Raw genomic sequence first — 18,950 nt, 5'->3', positions numbered from 1 at the left:
AGAGGCCCTGCAGTGACCCCCACCCTTGTGTGCAGACATAGCCCTGGAGCCCCGAGCCATTCTATAATGGGCTCAGCCACCCCAAGACCACCCTACTGGAATACTCTCCCCCACACACACTCCGGTGGTCCAGTTCCACTCCCATATGATGGCCCTGGTTGTCCTTTCCGCCATGTGACTGAACCAGCTGGCCTGTCCGGCCCAGCCAGTCTTGAAGTGACTGAGCCCCCAGCCAGCACGGGGACGGCAATCACTGGGCAGCATCGACCTAAGTTATAACTGCCTGGCCAAGCCTTTTCCAAAATCCTGAACTGCAAAATAAAATGGTTCTTTCTAGCCATGAAGTTATGGGGAAACTTTGTCCTGAAACAATGGTAACTTGCTAAACAGTATATGTAATTTTCAGTTGTCATCTAATATCCCGCGCGGGGGTAGTGCAGCATTTTTCCTCTTCCCTGGGTGTGGTAGCGTGCAGATGTGAGGCCTGGAACCGTCCAGACCTCCCCCTGGTGTGAGGCAAGGCAGCTCACTGATGATGGCAGCCTGTTGAGGAACGCAGGGGCAGGGGAGGGAGAGCGATGAGCCACAAGAACATTCTTCATTGCTGGACCCCAAGCCAGACTTGCCCCAGCATTCCAGTTACGTGAGCCAAAAACGTTTCCTATGATTGTTACAAGCTTGAGTTGGAGGTTCTCTTGTGACCAGGAGATTCCTTGCTCGTGGTGACCACATCTGCAGCATTTTTGAGATTCTGGGTAACGTTTCAGAGGGACATTGCTAAATCAGAGACTCCCGGGGCAGTCCACCCGATGAGTGATCCCCGGCTCCCCTGAGGCTTGGCAGGAAGGACTAGGAATGCTCTGCTTACAGAGTAGAAAACCGAGGAGAAACAGAGCTGCTGTCACATATTCAGATGTCATGTGGAAGAAGCAGTCGTTTTGTTCTTCGTGGTTCCAGATTGTCCCAGAACTGGAACCAACATGTGCCATATTCACGAAGATCGAATTCAGCCACATATAAAGAAGGATTGTCCAAATCTTTGCGCTTCCCATGGTGGAAGGGCTGTCTAATGCCAGCTTCTCTTTCCCTGAAAATCTTCGTCGGTGACTGGCACATGAGACTGGGAAATAGCAGCCGAGATCAGATGCTGTCACTACTACTTGGTATGAAAGATTAGGTTACATGATTTCTCTGTTTCTTCCAGTTCTGAAATAACACATTTTGTGTTTCATTAGGTATGGGAAGACATACTTATTGTGAGACCCATGGGCAAGTTGTGAAGCCTCTAGACTCTGTTTCCTTATGCATAAAATGAAGATAACAATACTTTGCCAAGTGATTTTTGGGAGCCTCAAATTAATATGTATGAAGATGCTTTGAAAACCAAAGCACTACACACGTTAAGTGGTAATATCATTTCCCGCCTTGTGAACTCCCAGTGTGAAGAATGTGGTCAATTCCTTAAAGTTCTGTGTTTTGACCTATGCATGGTTTAAGAAAAAGTACAGAAAAAAGTGATGATAATCCAGATAAACCTATTTCGGCGTGCCCTGTCCACCTAATTCTCTGATTTCTATCATTGCAAATTCGGGTGAATTCGGTATCTTTTAATGGTGGCATTTGGAAGTTTCTTGTTGATTGCAATGACATGGGGCTACCACTCAGACAAGTTGTAATTTTAGGGAGTCAGAGCTAAACTGTGATCCAGAGCAGGTCATTCTTGGTTACATCAAGATTCATAGGAGCACCTGGGCAGCTCTTTTGGTCAAGCGTCCAACTCTTGAGCTCAGCTCAGGTCTTGATCTCAGGGTCATGAGTTCCAGCCCCGCCTTGGTCTCTGCATACCTCCCCCCTCCCCAGAAACACTCACAACTTGGGAAGTGGATCTTTTCTCCTCTCTACAGAGAGGAAGGCTGCACATGGAGAGGCAGATCTTCTAATTCACCCAAGTCCCACCACTCTCAGCTCCTCCTTCTCCTCTGTGTTTGCTGCCTAGGGACCCCGGGGGGCATCTCCTGTACAGCGGTGTTGTGAAGATTTCCTTTGGCGCACACAGTGGGCCAGGAGCTAACCTAGCACACAGAGTGAATTGGGAGACCAGCCGTTGCCCCAGCCACTTCATTGTCAGCGGACGGGAGACGTCCCCGCCTGCTCTGTGCTTTCAAACGGCATGTTGGGAGCTGCCCTTCCAGAACCGTTTTGCATTTTGGCTTCTCCTGGAGATGCCAGCACCCGGCCGTGTGGGCCGCCCACAAGGAGCCGTTCAGCCCGTGCTGTCATCTCTCCTCGTTAACACTGCCGCTTTGTCTCCTGCCTTATCTTGCCTTGAGTTCAGCACAGAGTGGTCACTGTATCCTCCCCGGGCGGGAGCCCCCACAGAGTGTTAGGGGGCTTTTGTTCAGAGACCCTCTCCCGTCTGGAGCACTGTTCATGGTGGCCGTGGAACAGTGTGGCTCTGTGGGAAAGAGAAGGACACAAATTTACAAGTGTTTTAAACTCTCACTCAAGCCACTGAGCAAGTGGAGTGCGAGTAAAATTAATTTGGCATTCTGAGAAAAAAAGAAAAAAAAAGGGGGGGGGTGCAAAATGAAGACAAGACAGAAAACTTTTATGGTGTTTCAAAAACCATCTCTAAATGGCGACCCTGCCCTTTGCTTTTCTCGAAGGCAGCAAAATAAGCAAGTAACATGGTTCATTAGCCTCTGTAGGATTCTTTTGTGCTTTTTCCCCGCTGTTTGGTTTGCAGAGGAGTTTCTGTGAGGTTTAATACGAAATATATGAATCTCTAGAAGATACTCCACTGAAACTCCCCGCAGGGTTGGTCTAGCTCAGAAGAAATGACATTGCAGCCACCAGCGAGGTGGGGCCCGCGATTTGATAGCAAAGCTTAAGTTCCTTCTGGCTGTGTGGCCTTAGACTTTTTGCCGTTATCTCCCTTGTTCTAAGTCCAAAGGAACAGTGCTGCCCGTAAAACCAACGGACTGCTGATTACCTACTTCCGCACCGTATTTGCAAACATTCCCATTTCTTTTTCTCCATGCTTACCATCCAAGGTAGTGCATGCACAGGTTAGAAAATGGAATGGTACAGGGCCTCTTCTCGTGAAAAGTAAAACTGCTGTTGCCCTACACCTACCTTCCCACTTCTCAAAATTAACCGCTTATACTTGTGGACGCTGCATTTTTTTTTTAAATAGACTTTTAGAGCAGGTTTGGGCACAGCAAAATTGGGCGAGCACAGAATGCCCATACAACCCCCGCCCTCCCAACACAAGTGTGCACAGCCTCCCTCGCCATCAGTGTCCCTCACCGCAGTGGTACAATTGTTAGAGCTGATGCACTTACGTTGCAGAGTCACAGTCACCCAGAGTCTGTGGTTTACATTTTGTGGGTCTGGGCAAATGTATCCAGTATGATAATACCATACAGAATAGACTCATGGCCCTAAGAGTCCTCTGTGCACCCCTATTCGTTCTCCCTTCCCCCGACCCCATGGCAACCACTGATCTTTCTGCTGTCTTCATAATTTTGCCTTTTCCAGAGTATCAGATAGTTGAAATCATACAGTACGGAGCCTTTTCAGATTGGCTGCTTTTTCTTAGTCTGTGTTGAAGGTTCCTCCCTCTTTTTGTAGCTTCGTAGTGCATTTCTTTTTTGCACTGAATAATACTCCATTGCCTGGATGTATCACAGTTCCTCCATTCACCTCCTGAAGGACATCTTGGTGGCTTCCACGTTTTGGCGATTATGAATAGCACTGCTGTAAACAGCTGAGTGCTGGTTTGTGCGTAGATGTGATTTTTCAACCCATTTGGGTAAATACCAGGGTATACGATTGCTGAATCATGGCAAAGAGTATGTTTAGTTTTGTAAGGAACTGCCAAACCGTCTTCCTCAGTGGCCATACCATTCTGCATTCCCACCAGCAATGAAGGAGTGTTGGTATTGCTCCACTTCCTTCTCGGCAGGAGGGGTTGTTGGCGTTTTGGATTGTAGCCATTCTCATCGGTCATCATTGTTTTAAATTGTTCTTCCCTAATGACAGGTGGTGTGGAATGTCTTTTCATATGCTTATTTGCCATCTGTTTGTCTTCTTTGGTGAGGTGTCTGTTCAGGTATTTTGCCCATTTAAAAAAAATTTTATTTATTTGATAGAGATTACAAGTTGTCAGAGAGGCAGGCAGGGAAAGAGGAGGAAGCAGGCTCCTTGCTGAGCAGAGAGCCTGATGTAGGGCTCGATCCCAGGACCCTGGGATCATGACCTGAGCCAAAGGCAGAGGCTTAAGCCACTGAGCCACCCAGGAGCCCCTCTTTTACCCATTTTTAATTCGAGTTGTTTGTTTTCTTATTCTTGAGTTCTTTGTCTATTTTGGATAACAGCCCTTTATCAGATATATATTTTGCAAGTATTTTCTCTCAGCCTGTGACTTGTCTTCTCATTCTCCTAACATAGCTAGTTTTTGGCTTTTCATTTTTTTTTTTTAAGATCTTATTTGTTTGAGAGAGTATGGGAGCATGAGAGGGGGAAGGGCAGAGGGAGAAGCAGACACCCTGCTGAGCAGGGAGCCCGATGTGGGGCTCGATGCTGGAACTCCAGGATCATGACCTGAGCCAAAGGCAGTCACTCAACCAGCTGAGCCAATGAGGTGCCCCTGGTTTTTCAGATATAGACATTCTGTTGACTCCTCCTCTAACAGATGAGGATTTAACTCATAACTTCACCTCCTCGCAGTCTTAATGTGACTTCTTTAAGTACCTTTCTTGCCTACATCCTTTATTTCAGTAACATTTTCCATGTTTATTTCTTGCTTTGTCAGTTGTATATAGTATCTTTGAAACTCCCCATTTGCAGGATGAGGTTGGATATTATTGTCACTACCATTTCTACCAGCTTTTTCCACCTGTGGTCTACCTCCCCATGTCTTTCATTTGTACTTTCACTTTTTCTTAAAGCTTTTTAATCTTTTTTTTTTTTTTAAGTAATCTCTACATCCAGTGTGGGGCTCGAACTCACAACCCTAAGAGCAAGAGTCACATGCTGTACCAGCTGAACCCACCAGGTGCCCTCTACTTTAACTTTTTTGCTAGCTGGGATAATGTTCCAATGTTCTATAAAATCATCTTGCAGGGGCGCCTGGGTGGCTCAGTGGGTTAAGCCGCTGCCTTCGGCTCAGGTCATGATCTCAGGGTCCTGGGATCGAGTCCCGCATCGGGCTCTCTGCTCAGCAGGGAGTCTGCTTCCTCCTCTCTCTCTCTCTGCCTGCCTCTCTGCCTACTTGTGATTTCTCTCTGTCAAATAAATAAATAAAATCTTTAAAAAGAAAATCATCTTGCAGATTGTGTATAGATCAATTGAAATAGTACTGATGTAATTGTGACTATATATATATTCCCTGCAGAGTAAAGTCATCTGTTACAATTTTGTGACCTTTCTTATACAACTTCTTGTTTTTATGAAGTTTCTGGTTTTCTCACTGTTTTTTATTATATCCTCATTCTTTTTCATATTCTTCATCAGTTAGGTGTTCTTTCCCTCAGTTGCACTTTATCCTCTTGACCCAGCTTAGATTTATTCTTCCGACTTGGTCCGTGGGTACCATCTTGAGACTCGCCTTGACTGGTCTGCTCTCTTAGAACCTCTGCTCTCCCTGGATAATTCACCTTCTCTCTCTGTCTCTCTGGTTTACTCCTTTGTTTTCAAATGACTTACTTAGAAACTGTTACAGTTTCTGAGTTTAGTTTCTGAGTTCCCTCAGAACTTTGAAGGCATTTGCTTTTTGCCTCCAAGAGTTCAGTATTGCTACAATATGGCCAGTCTCAAGCTCACACCCCTTCCCCAGACTTGTAGGTGTTCTTGTTGTTCTGAAAATTTATAGACAGCATATTGTACCATCATGTGGGTCTTTTTCATTTACTTCGTGTGACACAAGTTCTGGAGACTCAATATTCTTCGTCCTTGGGGAGTTCTTTCACATCAGTCCTTTGGGAATTTCCTCCACTCTGTTTCCACAGGTCTATATTTCTGATTTCTGGGTCTCTCTCTCTCTCTCTCTCTCTTTTTTTTTTTTAAGATTTTATTTATTTATTTATTTATAGAGCATGTGTGCACACATAGGGAGGGACAGAGAGAGAATTTCAGGCAGTCTCTGAGCTGAGCTCAGTGGACTCGGGGCTCAGTCTCACAATCCTGATGAGATCATGACCTGAGCCAAAATCAAGAGTCAGATGCTTAGCTGACTGAGCCACCCATGCGCTCCTATTTCTGGATCTTCTGTTACTTGACTGTGTGATCTTTTGGATTGGCCCTAAGTGTTTTTTTTTTTTTTTTTAAGATTTTATTTATTTATTTGACAGAGAGAGATCACAAGTAGGCAGAGAGGCAAGCAGAGAGAGAGAGAGGAGGAAGCAGGCTCCCTGCTGAGCAGAGAGCCCGATGCGGGACTCGATCCCAGGACCCCGAGATCATGACCTGAGCAGCGGCTTAACCACTGAGTGTTTAATCTTTTCTATTTCCATCTTGTTACCATTTTTTTTCCACATACTGGGAGAGTTCCTTGATTTTGCATTCCATCCTTTCTATTGAATTTTTTAATTAAAAAAAGAAAGTATTTAAAATTTTTGAGAGCTTTTTCTTGTGCTGTCTTCTTCCAAGCATTCTGGCCTTGTTTTAATGGGTGTAGATCCCCTTGAAACTCCAGCTCTGTCAGTGAGGCCATCCTTGAGCTCCCTCTATAAATGAGCCTTCTTCCTTATCAGCCCCCTCCTCGTCAGTGCTCTCTGCACTCCAAGCCTTTCGCACATTCTGTTCACTCTTTCTTAATCTACCCTTATGCCTTTAATACAAACTAGAGGTACTTTTGTTATAATTCACTTATGCTGATCGAATAGGTAGTTTGATATTCAGATCTGTTGCTCAGATGAGTGGTTCATATAAGAACCCAATTAGGGAGTCATCAGTATATAGGTGGTATTTTAAGATCATGAGATGGAGTAGTATCACCAGGAAAATAATTTGTAATAAAAGAAGAAAAAAGGCTCAGGACATAAGTCGGAAGCTTCTGACAAATAGAAGCAGAGAGAGGAGGAGGAGCCAGCAAAGGAAGAGACAGAGGACTGCTGCTGGGTTAAGAGAGAAACCTGGAGAGTGGGACATCAGAGGTGTGCTTCAGAAAGGAGGGAGTAGTGCCAGCTCTGCTGAGAGGACTGATGATGTCTGTTGTGTTGGCCCATGTGGAGGTCGCCGATGGCCTCAGCAGATAGGGTTTTGGTTGAGTAATGGCAGTGGGTAGAGGAGCAAATGACAGGGGAAGAACGGAAGACAACCAGTAAACAAGATTAGATATTAGCTGGAGGACGATGTGGACTCCAGATTTCTTTTTTTTTAAAGCTTTTATTTTTAAGCAATTTCTACACTCAACGTGGGCCTTGAACTCATAACCACAAGATCAAGAGTCACATGCTCTACTGACTAAGCCAGTCAGGTGCCCCAGATTTTTTTTTTTTTTTTTTAATAATTGAGGAGAGTTAAGTATGTTTAAATGCCCATCAGAAGGATCCAGTGGAAAGGAAATACTATTTCAAAAAGCCATAGATATATTGGGGACATTTAATGGGTTAAGTAGATATGTTGGGGGGGGACCCTAAAATGAAAAGGTTGGATATTGTTGATTTGGACACTATTATGCCTGATCCTGAAAGCCCAGGGAAGAAGTTTGACATTGATGATCCGGCGGGTGAGGTTGGGGGTGGGGGGAATGCTTACAGATTCTGGAACAGAATAGCAAGCAAGATGTTTAAGTCATATTAGTCCATTAGATCTCCAAGCTGGGAGAGACTGGAATGGAGGACCTGTGAGCACAGTTCAGACATTTAGATGAAGCATTCTTAAGGACTTCAACTGGATCCATACCAAAAGGAAAAACAAAGCAAAAATATGGAAACATTTCCAGAAACAGCAGGTTTTAGGGTTTTAGGTTTTGGGTGGTTACCAAAAAAGAAAGGGGGGAGGACATTTAAATATATTTTTCTTTTAAAGATTTTTTTTTTTTTTAATTTCAGAGAGAGTGATCAAGAGAGCACAAGCAGGGAGAGGGGCAAAGGGAGAGGAAGAAAGCTCCCTGTTGAGCAGGGAGCCCCATGCCGGACTCGTTCCCAGGACCCTGAGATCATGACCTTACCCAAAGGTGGATGCTTAACTGACTGAGCCACCCAGGTGCCCTTCATTTGGCATTTTAGAATGTAACATATAAGGGGCACCTGGGTGGCTCAGTCATTAAGTATCTGCCTTCAACTCAGGTCATGATCCCAGCATCCTGGGATCGAGCCCCGCATTTGGGCTCCCTGCTCTATGGAGAGCCTGCTTCTCCCTCTCCCACTCCCCCTGCTTGTGTTCCCTTTCTTGCTGTCTCTGTCAAATAAATAAATGAAATCTTTTTAAAAAATCATATTAGTCTTCCCAATTATGAGGTGGAGCTTGCTTTCATTTTAAATTCATGTAGTTTGACAGCCAGCCTCAGTAGGAATAAGTGATGGTCTGGTGTGAGGATGGGGTAAAGACCCAAGAAGTAAGAGTGCCAGCCAAGCGGTCCCTGTTCCATCAGCCCCAGGCTTCCGGCAACCTCTCTGCCCCCCTTGCCACGGTGTATGTGTCAGGAGCTGTGCCCCTTTACAGGCTTCTAGGACGTAATGCTTAGCAATGAGACTTTTTAAAATTATTATTTTATTTATTTGAGAGAGAGAGTGGGAGAGAAAGAGTGGAGGAGGGTCAGAGGGAGAAGCAAACTCCCTGCTGAGCTGGGAGCCTCATGCGGGACTCGAATCTGGATCTCTGGGATCATGACCTGAGTGGAAAGCAATTGCCCAACTGAGCCCCCCAGGCGCCCTAGTCAGAGTTGTAGATCCTCTGACTGACTGCATTCTGAGCAATAGGACTCGCCCGCTGTGTCCAGGACGAGGGCGCCTGGACACCTGCGCTGCATGGGGTGGTGAGCCGCCACGCACCAACCTTAGTCTGGTCCCACAGTGAATTTTCGCCACCCTCTACACTTAACCTATGGTAATTACAGTTTTGGAAATGATGTGTACAAAGCTGGGAAGAACCTTTTAAAAAAAAAAAGCAACTTAGGAAAACAGTCACACTAGTGACTTCCTTTGGTGCTGATGAGGTGTCAGAAGGGATTATAGAAAAAGAACAGTTGTAGTAACAAATACGACTGGATTGTGTATTTCATAACACACAGCTGGATGTCTTTCACAAATGTATTTTGACATTAAAAAATTCCTCGCGGTTTAGGTAAGGTGCAAGTAGTAACACCTATGTGGAGAATGAACTAAGATTTGGCAGCAGAGGGTGGAGTCCCCTGGGGCTGGAAATGATGATAGAGCTGATCTGTTGTTCAGTTTGAGGCCTGCCCGTCTGACGAATGGTCGAAAAAGAGCCTTAGTTTCAGTGTCTGTGTACAGAAGGGCCAGTGGCTCTGTGATGACCAGTTCGGATCCCCCCGGCTGCCTGTTCTGACAACAGTTTGGCCAAAACTGGACTCCCATCTTCCGTTTTCCTTAAGGGCCCTTGGCATCATCAGGATTACCTAATCCAGTGTTACTAAAACATTTTATTGCTGAGTGATTGCAATTTTCACTTTACAAGAATAATTAAATAAATCTTTTGTTCCCCGAGTGTTTTCTCCATTAAGTAGGATGCAAGTCAGACAGCCAAAAGTACTAAGTGTGTATCATAGTAGTCTTAGCTCTCCAGTAACTTAGTTTGAAAAGTTACTGTAAAAACCATAGTTTTTCTGTATATTAGTATGATAGCTTACCTTCTTTTTTATTTTTAAAGATTTTATTTAATGGGGTGCCTGGGTGGCTCAGTCAGTAAGCGTCTGCCTTCAGCTCAGGTCATGATCCCGGGATCCTGGGATCAAGCTGCATAGGTCTCCCTGCTCATTGGGGAGCCTGTTTCTTCCTCTCCCATCCCCCTGCTTGTGCTCTCTCTCTGTTAAATAAATAAGTAAAATCTTCTTTTAAAAGGAGAGAGCAATAGGGGTGCCTGGGTGGCTCAGTGGGTTAAGCCGCTGCCTTCAGCTCAGGTCATGATCTCAGTGTCCTGAGATCGAGCCCCGCATTGGGCTTTCTGCTCGGCAGGGAGCCTGCTTCCTCCTCTCTCTCTAACTCTCTGCCTACTTGTGATTGTTCTTTCTCTATCAAATAAATAAATAAAATCTTTAAAAAAAAATAAAATAAAAGGAGAGAGCATTTAAAAGAGAGCAGGAGCAGGGGTAGGGGCAGAGGGAGAAGCAGACTCCCTGCTGAGTGCAGAGCCTGAGAACATGCAGGGCTGGGTCACAGGACCCTTAGATTATGACCTGAGCCAGAATCAAGTCCGCTGCCCATCCAACTGAGCCACCCAGGTGCCCCTAGCTTAGCCTTTATTTCAGAGTTTTCAAGGGCACTTGACTGTTAGACGCAGCAGTGAATGGCATTGGCCTTCACATCATCACCTCCCGTTTCAGGATGCTCAGATCCACAGGTGCTCCTTAGTCGCGTCCTGACCACAGGCTTAGGGCTCCTGTGCCACGCTGGGCTCTGCTCCATGCTTGTGGACTGTGGCTGCTGCCAGTCTGTGCGGGCATACCCCTGCCACTTCCTCCTTTTTGGAGCCCTGAGAATTGGTGACTCCTTCTAGGGTCCTTTGTTACTGGAGATCTTCAACCCAACGTGTAGAGTTAGTTAGGTAAGTTACAGCAGTCAGCCTCCATTCATCAGGGGTCTTCCAGTTTGTAAAAATAGGTCCAAAATGTGCATTTACACCCTAACCTCTGAGGTGGGTTTCATTTCTGAGGCATATAAGAGATTGATGTCTGGGTTTTCACCCCCAGAATTTATTTTAATATTGTAATATAGTTTGGACCAATATGGAAAACAGTTTTGTACCTTACATTTCCCATTAAAGATTTGTATCACTTCCACACTATGTAAATCCCTTTAACATTGAAAACTGTACCACAGAGGCATGCAAGGTGGCCCCGCTCCGTGTACTCTTGTTTCTCTGGATACAAATAAGCACACCTTTGCCACCAGTGATTAAAGCAGCGTGTCACTGGGTTAGATTAGTCTTAACGTGGTATTATTTGTGTGTTGTGATTTCTCAGTCCAATTCGTGCTCATTCACAAGATGTTGGTGAATTAAAAAAAAAAAAATTTAAAAAAATTTAAAAAATTCAAGATGAACTTGCATTTTGTCGGGAAGTTGTTCAGTTGCCAAGGTTACGGTTCAAACGCATTAAGCTGCAAGTTACAGAAAACCCAATTAACGGTGCCATGAATGAAGGGTATTTATTGGTTTGTGTCATTGGAACAGCCGGCTCTAGGCTAAGCTCCAGGGTTGACAGATTGGGTAACTCCACGGTGCTACTAAGAATTCGGTTTCCTTCTTTGTGTACTCTGCGTTCTCTTCCTCTTGTGGTGACAAGAGGTGGCAGCCATTCCCAGACTTTATATGACTCAACCCTCTCCTGCTGTTTCACCCAGAAACCCTGCCTTGAACCAGCAACCGTGCTGGGATGTAGTTATGAGAAGGAGCTCAGGCTTGGAGTCCAGCTTCCCCCAAAGTATAGGGCTGTGGGAGGAGGCACAGAAACACAGCCAGACCCAAATACTTATCCAGAGCTGGGGTGTGGGGGGCATGAGTAAAGGGCAACAGCTACCCTCTTCAATATCCCATGGGACTTGAAGTCACTTGGGTTTCAAGTATAAAAGTACTTGCCTTGCTTCATTGGTTTCTATTCCTTCTGTCCTTAGGGGCCGTGCCAACAACCAAACGGACAGGCATTCCAGCTCCTCGAGAACTTTCAGCAACTGTCTCGAGAGAGAGAACCGTGCCACGCGGTCCCTCCAACCCCAGGAAGCCGGTGTCCAGTCCAACTTCTTCCAGCACGCCCACCCCTACTAAGCACCTGAGGACCACTTCCACGAGACCCAAGCAAGAGCCTGAAGGCGGGGAGAAGGCTGTGCTCGAGTCCCAGGTTCGGGAACTTCTCGCCGAAGCCAAAGCGAAAGACAGTGAAATTAACAGGCTTCGAAGCGAACTGAAGAAATGCAAGGAAAAAAGGACTCCAGGCGCCGAAGGAGCTGAGGCTTCAGACGCCAGCCCAGACAGAACCTCCTCCTTGCTGGGTGACTCAGAACCCCTGATACGCACTCTAGAGGAGAAAAACAAGAGTTTCCAGAAAGAACTTGCAGAGCTCGAGGAGGAGAACCGGGCCTTGAGGGAGAAACTGACTTACCTGGAGCATTCCCCAAATTCAGAGGGGGGCGTGAGTCACACTGGGGACAGCAGCTGCCCGACGTCCCTAACTCAGGAGTCAAGCTTCGGCAGCCCGACAGGGCATCAGTTGTCCAGGGACATCGAGGAGTTCGCGAACAGCAGACACGGAAATGCATTACGGACATCGGGCTCTTCGAGCAGCGACGTTACCAAAGCTTCTCTGTCCCCCGATGCCTCCGATTTCGAGCACATTGCAGCAGACACCCCCTCCCAGCCCCTGTCCTCCACCAGCAACCCCTTTAAGGGCTCCAGGTGTTCGACCAGCGGCAGTTCCCCTAACAACGCGAGCGAGCTGTCCCTGGCCTCCCTCACGGAAAAGATCCAGAAGATTGAGGAGAAGCATCACAGCACGGCTGAAGAGCTCCAGGCCACTTTGCAGGAACTGTCCGACCAGCAGCAGATGGTACAGGAGCTGACCGCTGAAAACGAGAAGCTCGTGGACGAGAAGGCACTCTTAGAAACGTCCTTCCACCAGCACCGGGAGAGAGCTGAGCAGCTGAGTCAGGAAAACGAGAAACTCCTGAACCTCTTGCAGGAGCGGGTGAAGAATGAGGAGCCCGCGGCGCAGGAGGGAAAGATCCTCGAGCTGGAGCAGAAGTGTGCGGAAATCCTGGACCAGGGCCGCTTCGAAAGAGAAAAGCTGCTCAACATCCAGCAGCAGCTGACCTGCAGCTTGCGGAAGGTCGAGGAGGAAAACCAAGGCGCTTTAGACATGATTAAACACCTGAAGGAAGAAAACGAAAAACTGAATGGGTGTCTGGACCTGGAACGGCGGAATAACGGCGCAATGGCTCAGAGTCTGGAGGAGTGCAGAGCCACGCTCGAAGGGCTGCGGGTGGAACACGGGTCGCTGAAGGCTCATTTGGAGAATGAGAAGCAGAAGGCTACGGAGACCAGCCCCGTGGGGCACACGGCCGAGGGCCGTGAGGTTCAAGAGATGTTGAGGGTTGCTCGCGCCGAGAAGGAGCAGCTGGAGCTGTCTTGCACCGAGCTCAAGCAAGAGTTAGTGAAGGCCCACAGTGAAGTCAAACATGTTTCGAGCCTGCTGGCCAAGGTAAGGCGGGGTGTACCTCTGTCCCCGTGTTGGCTCATCCTTCTTAGTCCTTCCCCTCCTTGAACTTCAGATTCACAGAGCGCAGAGAATCCGCTGCCCAGCCTGAAGGTCTGTTCCGCACAGATCGGGGGCACAAAAATGAAACACTCCAATTTCTGACTGTGGCCAGTTCCAAGTGTAGCAGGGATAGAGTAAATCAAATGAGTGAGTATGACGCAGGGGAAAAGAGTATCACAGGATAGCTCAGAGTCCAGTGCCATGGAGGAGCGCCTAGAATAATTGGGGACAAAGGAAGGTAGTGCAGGAGGGCTTCTTGGAAGAGGCAGCAAATAAGCTGAGTCTTACTGGCTCAGAATAAGAGAGAGTTAACCCAGGCCTATCAGTTAGCATGCTTTGGGCTGCTGGTACTAGAGAATTAAACTCATCCCTAATTTTCCTGCCAAGTAATAATATAACACTAATTTGGTGGGGCTTGTGGTGGTTTTTTTTCCCCCCAGATTTATGTATGTGTGTGTCCTACAAGTTAAAAAAAAAGTTTTAGGGGTACCTGGGTGACTCAGTAGGTTGGGAGTTTTGTTTCAGCTCGGGTCACGGTCTCAGGGTCATGGGACCAAGCCCCACATAAAGCTCCCTGTTCAGCAGAGAGTCTGCTGGGGATCCTCTCTCCTTTTTCTTCCATCCCTCACTCCCTACGCCCCCAGCCCTGCTCACTCGCATGCGAGCGCACGCATACACGCTCACACACACTCTCTTTCTCTCTCTCAAATATAAATAAGTGAATCTTCAGAAAAATTTTAGGCTTATCTTGTCCGTACTCTTTTTTTTAATTCAATATTTTCTGAGCATATTCTCCTCATTATTCTTTAAAACATGATTTTACGGCCAGACAGTAGTCTCTTCTATAAACATTTCATATGTCATTTACTGGTCACCTGTTTGTTGAACATTTATATTATTTTCCAATCTTTTGATATTGTAAAGACTTTTTAAAATATCTGATTATTTCCTTAGGAAAAATTCCTAAACACTGGCTTACAGTGTCAGCATATGGCCATTTTAAAGACACTCGATACATTCAACCAGTTTGCCCCCCAGAAATACCATTCTGATCTGTTCCTACCAGCAGGTCCGTGAGAGTGCTCATTTCCCTAAACCCCTTCCAGGGCTTGGTATCAAGTCACTGGGTCATTCACATCTGAGTTCATTGCCTCTTTTCTCCTCGCCACCTTCGCTGGGAAAGATCTTCCTCAATCTACAGTGAAATTAAATGATCACGATTTCAGTTTTTGAAATAATCCTTTAAAAAAAATGAAAAATAAAATAAAATAAAATAAAAATAATCCTTTGACCAGTCTGGAACTTGGTTACATGATGAAGATTGCCGGTAACTCTAATATTCTGCTGGCTCACAGTGGTGCCGGGAAGGTACGGACAGGTGGCTTCCTGTTTCCTGTTCCCTCCAGGCTCAGGGGCTGTGATGTTTGGGCTCCCTGGGTGAGAGAGGTTGAAGCCACTTCCCACCTTAACACAGGGTTGTCACTGTTTTAAGAGACAAGTTGTGCCATGAGCTCACAGGGGATTTTTCTCTACGGCTTCATCTGCCTTCAGATTAGTCTGTTGCAACTTGATCCTGGCATTGGGCCGTGTGGCGATCTGAGTGGTAGATGGTGTTAGGAGTTGATTTGTTTTCATCATTGTTGGTGTTCTAAATTTACAGAATCTTATTGGAAGTATGGAAGCAGTCCCATTAGAAGGTACTAGGCAGCTGCCTAATTGAAGTTTAAATTGGTAATTGTAGCTTAACACTAAGTTTTGGGGTCTGTGGAATCGGTTTCCCACCATCACTGTTGCAAAAAGCTCTGTCTCCTGGGTGACCTTCCTAAAGTACCCCCTCCGTCCTTCATCGGTCTCTTTGCATTTTGATTGACATTACGTTAAATGTACATGTCACCAAGAAATATCATCTAATATCTCAAGACAGTAGCTTCACTTTTTCTGATCATGAAATTATATATTCATCACAGAAGGTTTAGAAACTACAGAAACACATGAAGAAAATTAATGTTACCTTTAACGGCACCAATTGGAGAAAAATGCTGCTAGCATTTTGCTATATGTCTTTTCAGATGTTTTCCCAGTGAATGCACGTTTGGGCAAGCATACAGACTTGTATCAACATAATTAAAATATATATTTTTTTTAAGATTTTATTTATTTATTTGACAGAGAGAGATCACAAGTAGGCAGAGAGGCAGGCAGAGAGAGAGAGAGGAGGAAGCAGGCTCCCTGCTGAGCAGAGAGCCCGATGCGGGACTCGATCCCAGGACTCTGAGATCATGACCCGAGCCGAAGGCAGCGGCTTAACCACTGAGCCACCCAGGCGCCCAACATAATTAAAATATTAATAATCTTCTTATTCAGAAGGATAGAGCATGTCACTCCACATTCCTTGAATACAAAGACTGGGGTAGATTAGTTTATCAATTCTACTGTTAATATGTTTGATTAATTTGTTTCTACTTTGATCTTTTTTCATCCTTTCATTCATTATTCATCCTTAGTATTTTGAGTAAAATTCTCTGTTTAAGTCTGTCATTTCTTGGTTGATAATGAAAGCATTTAAAGGTACGAATTTGCCTTTTATTGTAGCTTTAGCTACATGAAGACAACTCAATTTACAATTTTCTGGGACAAACTAAGTCTTATTTGAAGAAAAAGAAAAAAGGTTTGCATTCTCTATGGAGTACCAGGAACAGCATATATGTTTTAAATCAAGCTGTTAATTTTATAATCATATATTACGTATTTTTTATTACTTGCTGACGTTTGTCAGTAGGACGATAGAGGCTGTAACTGGTATTCTGAGGTAAGAGTGTGGGAGGCACCATGTCACACAGAGTGTCTTTTACATATTTTGAGATCCTAGGTCTGTAATTTTGTGCCATCTTTTTTTCTTAAGATTTTATTTATTTATTTGACAGGGAGTGATAGAGAGCACAAGTAGACCAAACAGCAGGCAGAGGCAGAAGGAGAAGCACACTCCCTGCCAAATAGGGAGCCTGATGTGGGGCTCAATCCCAGGATCCTGGGACCATGACCTGAGCCTGAGGCAGATGCTTAATGACTGAGACAACCAGGCGCCCCTCCCTTTTTAAAAGATTTTATTTCTTTATCTAAGAGTGAGAGCATGAACCAGGGAGATACAGAAGGAGAAGGAGAAGCAGGCTCCCCTCTGAACAGAGAGCCTGATGCAGGACTCGATCCCAAGACCTTGAGATCATGACCCAAGCTGAAGGCAGATGCTTAACTGATTGAGTTACCCAGGGGCCCCTAATTTTGTGCTGTCTTATGTGTGCAGATCTGATCAGTAGAGTTGGAACCTGTGCTAATCTTCCTGTCCTTTTCTTTTACCTTCAGAAAGATAAAAACCCAGACTTCCTAGGCTGACTGGAAGCTTACTTTCTGTAGAAGCCCCAAAGCAGAATATTGACGAATGCACCAGCAGCCATGAATTCAAGCTTATAAGGTATAAGGGACTCATGCCCCAAAGAAGCAGGAGCACGTTCAGCACAAAACCATCATGAAGGACAGGAAGGTTGTGGATTGGCAGGTGGAAAGCTTGGGTCATCCTGACTTAGCTAATGGCTCAGTCTGTGACCTTGGGCAGGCCCCTGTCTGCTGTACCATGCTGAACAGAGAGATCTTGGTCTTGTTTAAAGGGAGCACCTTCAACATTCTATCAAGGATGCCTGTTGTAGGCATTTTGTTGTGTACCTTTTATTGAGTGATACAAGTATTTTGCTTGCTTTTTTTTTTTTTTAAAGGTTGGAGATTGAATTTTTCTACATCTACTGTAGATCTGAGACCTCAGCTATGATCTTAGAGTAGTTTTTATGTGATCATGATGCTATTCTGCTTGAACTTGTTCATGAGATAAATTACAATAACAGATTTTCTAAGGTAGTCTAGTGTTAAATCACCTTTGCATTCCCGGGGTAAATTCTAATCCTTCGGTTCTCAGTGGCCTCACCAGACATTTTCACATAGAGCTCTCATGTTTATCTGCCATAAGCCAATGTCAGGGTAAGTGTCCCGCTCATCACCAAGCAGTTTTCTTGGTGATGAACAGCTTCTACCTGAACTCTGCATTCATCCGCTGTAATTCTCAGCAGAAGGTGAATGTTATGAGAAAATGAGATCACCTGTTTCTAGAGAGGAAAATCAATACCAAACCATCCTATGATCTGATAGTGGTAGTAAGTCCATGTAAGTTTCCAGTTTGGCTGTTACATAAGTGATTTAGATGCTGTGAGAAGAGCCTCTGAAAAGCCTTAAAAGATAGATATATATATATATATATATTTTTTTTTTTTTTTAAGATTTATTTATTTATTTATTTATTTATTTACTTGATAGAGATCATAAGTAGGCAGAGAAGCAGGCAGAGAGAGACTGGGAAGCAGGCACCCGCTGAGTAGGGAGCCCAATGCGGGGCTCGATCCCAGGTTCCCGAGATCATGACCTGAGCTGAAGGCAGAGGCTTTAACCCACAGAACCACCCAGACGCCCCGATTAAAATGTACTTTTTCGGGGGTGGGGTGTACAGGGTGGATCTGTTCCTCACACGGTAAATGGAAAATTGGTAGGACATCTACAATCATTGTTATGATTTCCAAGGTTTTTTATTATTCTCCTTTCTTTGTCTTCTGCTCTTATCTCCATTCTTTTCAGCTTCTCTGATACCCCACAGGAACATTCTGCTGGCTGCTTACTGTGTGATTATAAACCATGCCTCTGTATGACTTTGAGGAGGGGTTTCCTTTCCACAGAGTCTGGGTGGCTCAGCATCCTATAAGCCACGCACACTGCACACGGCTGCCCCGGCCGGAGGCAAGCAGAGTGTCATAGCATGGGATTCCTACACTTGATCTTAGCCAAAAGGCTGAGAAGCGATACAGCTTGGGGTCCCTGGTTTTCTGGACAATAATGCAGTCCAGGTGTCTGTTTTTCTGACGTTGAGATTTTCAGTTGTTCAGGATCTTGATTTCAAGTTAGAATATTTTTATAAGGCTTGAAACCCAGAAGTTCTAAAAGAAAATACTGACCCCACCCCACCCCACCCTGCCCCCAAGGTCAAAAGCTTATAGGTGGTGTCCTTAGAGATTTAGTTCTTTTTTTTTTTTTAAGGTTTTATTTATTTGACACAGATACAGAGTACAAGTAGGCAGAGCAGCAGGCAGAGGGAGAGGGAGAAGCAGGTTCCCCGCTGAGCAGGGAGCCCGATGCGGGGCTGGATTCTAGGACCCCGACATCATGACCTGAGCCAAAAGCAGCTGCTTAACTGACTGAGCCACCCAAGCGTGCCGAAATTTAGTTCTTAATATAGAAACTCAGGTGTCTCTTCCAGAGGAGAAACGAGATTATGAAGCAACACTTGCTGTGAACGGTTGGGGAAAACTAGGGGTACAGTAATCCCTGTGTGACCAGTATTGGTCACCAGCCCTAACTCACTGGGGGGGGCCATTGGCCACAAATGGCAAAACCAGAATTTGAGAGAAAGATGTGGCAAGGA

The 18,950-nt window shown here is 45.5% G+C and overlaps 1 protein-coding gene across 6 annotated transcripts in view; it reads left to right on the top strand.

The window, feature by feature from the left end:
* SPECC1 (sperm antigen with calponin homology and coiled-coil domains 1) overlaps nucleotides 1-18,950 on the top strand; it is a 285,593-nt gene that overhangs the window by 159,145 nt on the left and 107,498 nt on the right. For all 6 annotated transcript variants that reach the window (XM_032320263.1, XM_032320264.1, XM_032320262.1 and 3 more), the window contains one exon: nucleotides 11,799-13,378. In XM_032320263.1, the coding sequence (XP_032176154.1) occupies nucleotides 11,799-13,378 (1,580 nt within the window). The remainder of the gene's footprint in view (nucleotides 1-11,798; nucleotides 13,379-18,950) is intronic.

This window comes from Mustela erminea, chromosome 18 (genome assembly GCF_009829155.1).
Source record: "Mustela erminea isolate mMusErm1 chromosome 18, mMusErm1.Pri, whole genome shotgun sequence".
In the NCBI taxonomy this organism is placed as follows: Eukaryota; Metazoa; Chordata; class Mammalia; order Carnivora; family Mustelidae; genus Mustela; species Mustela erminea.
This window is presented reverse-complemented; position numbering and strand designations above follow the sequence as displayed.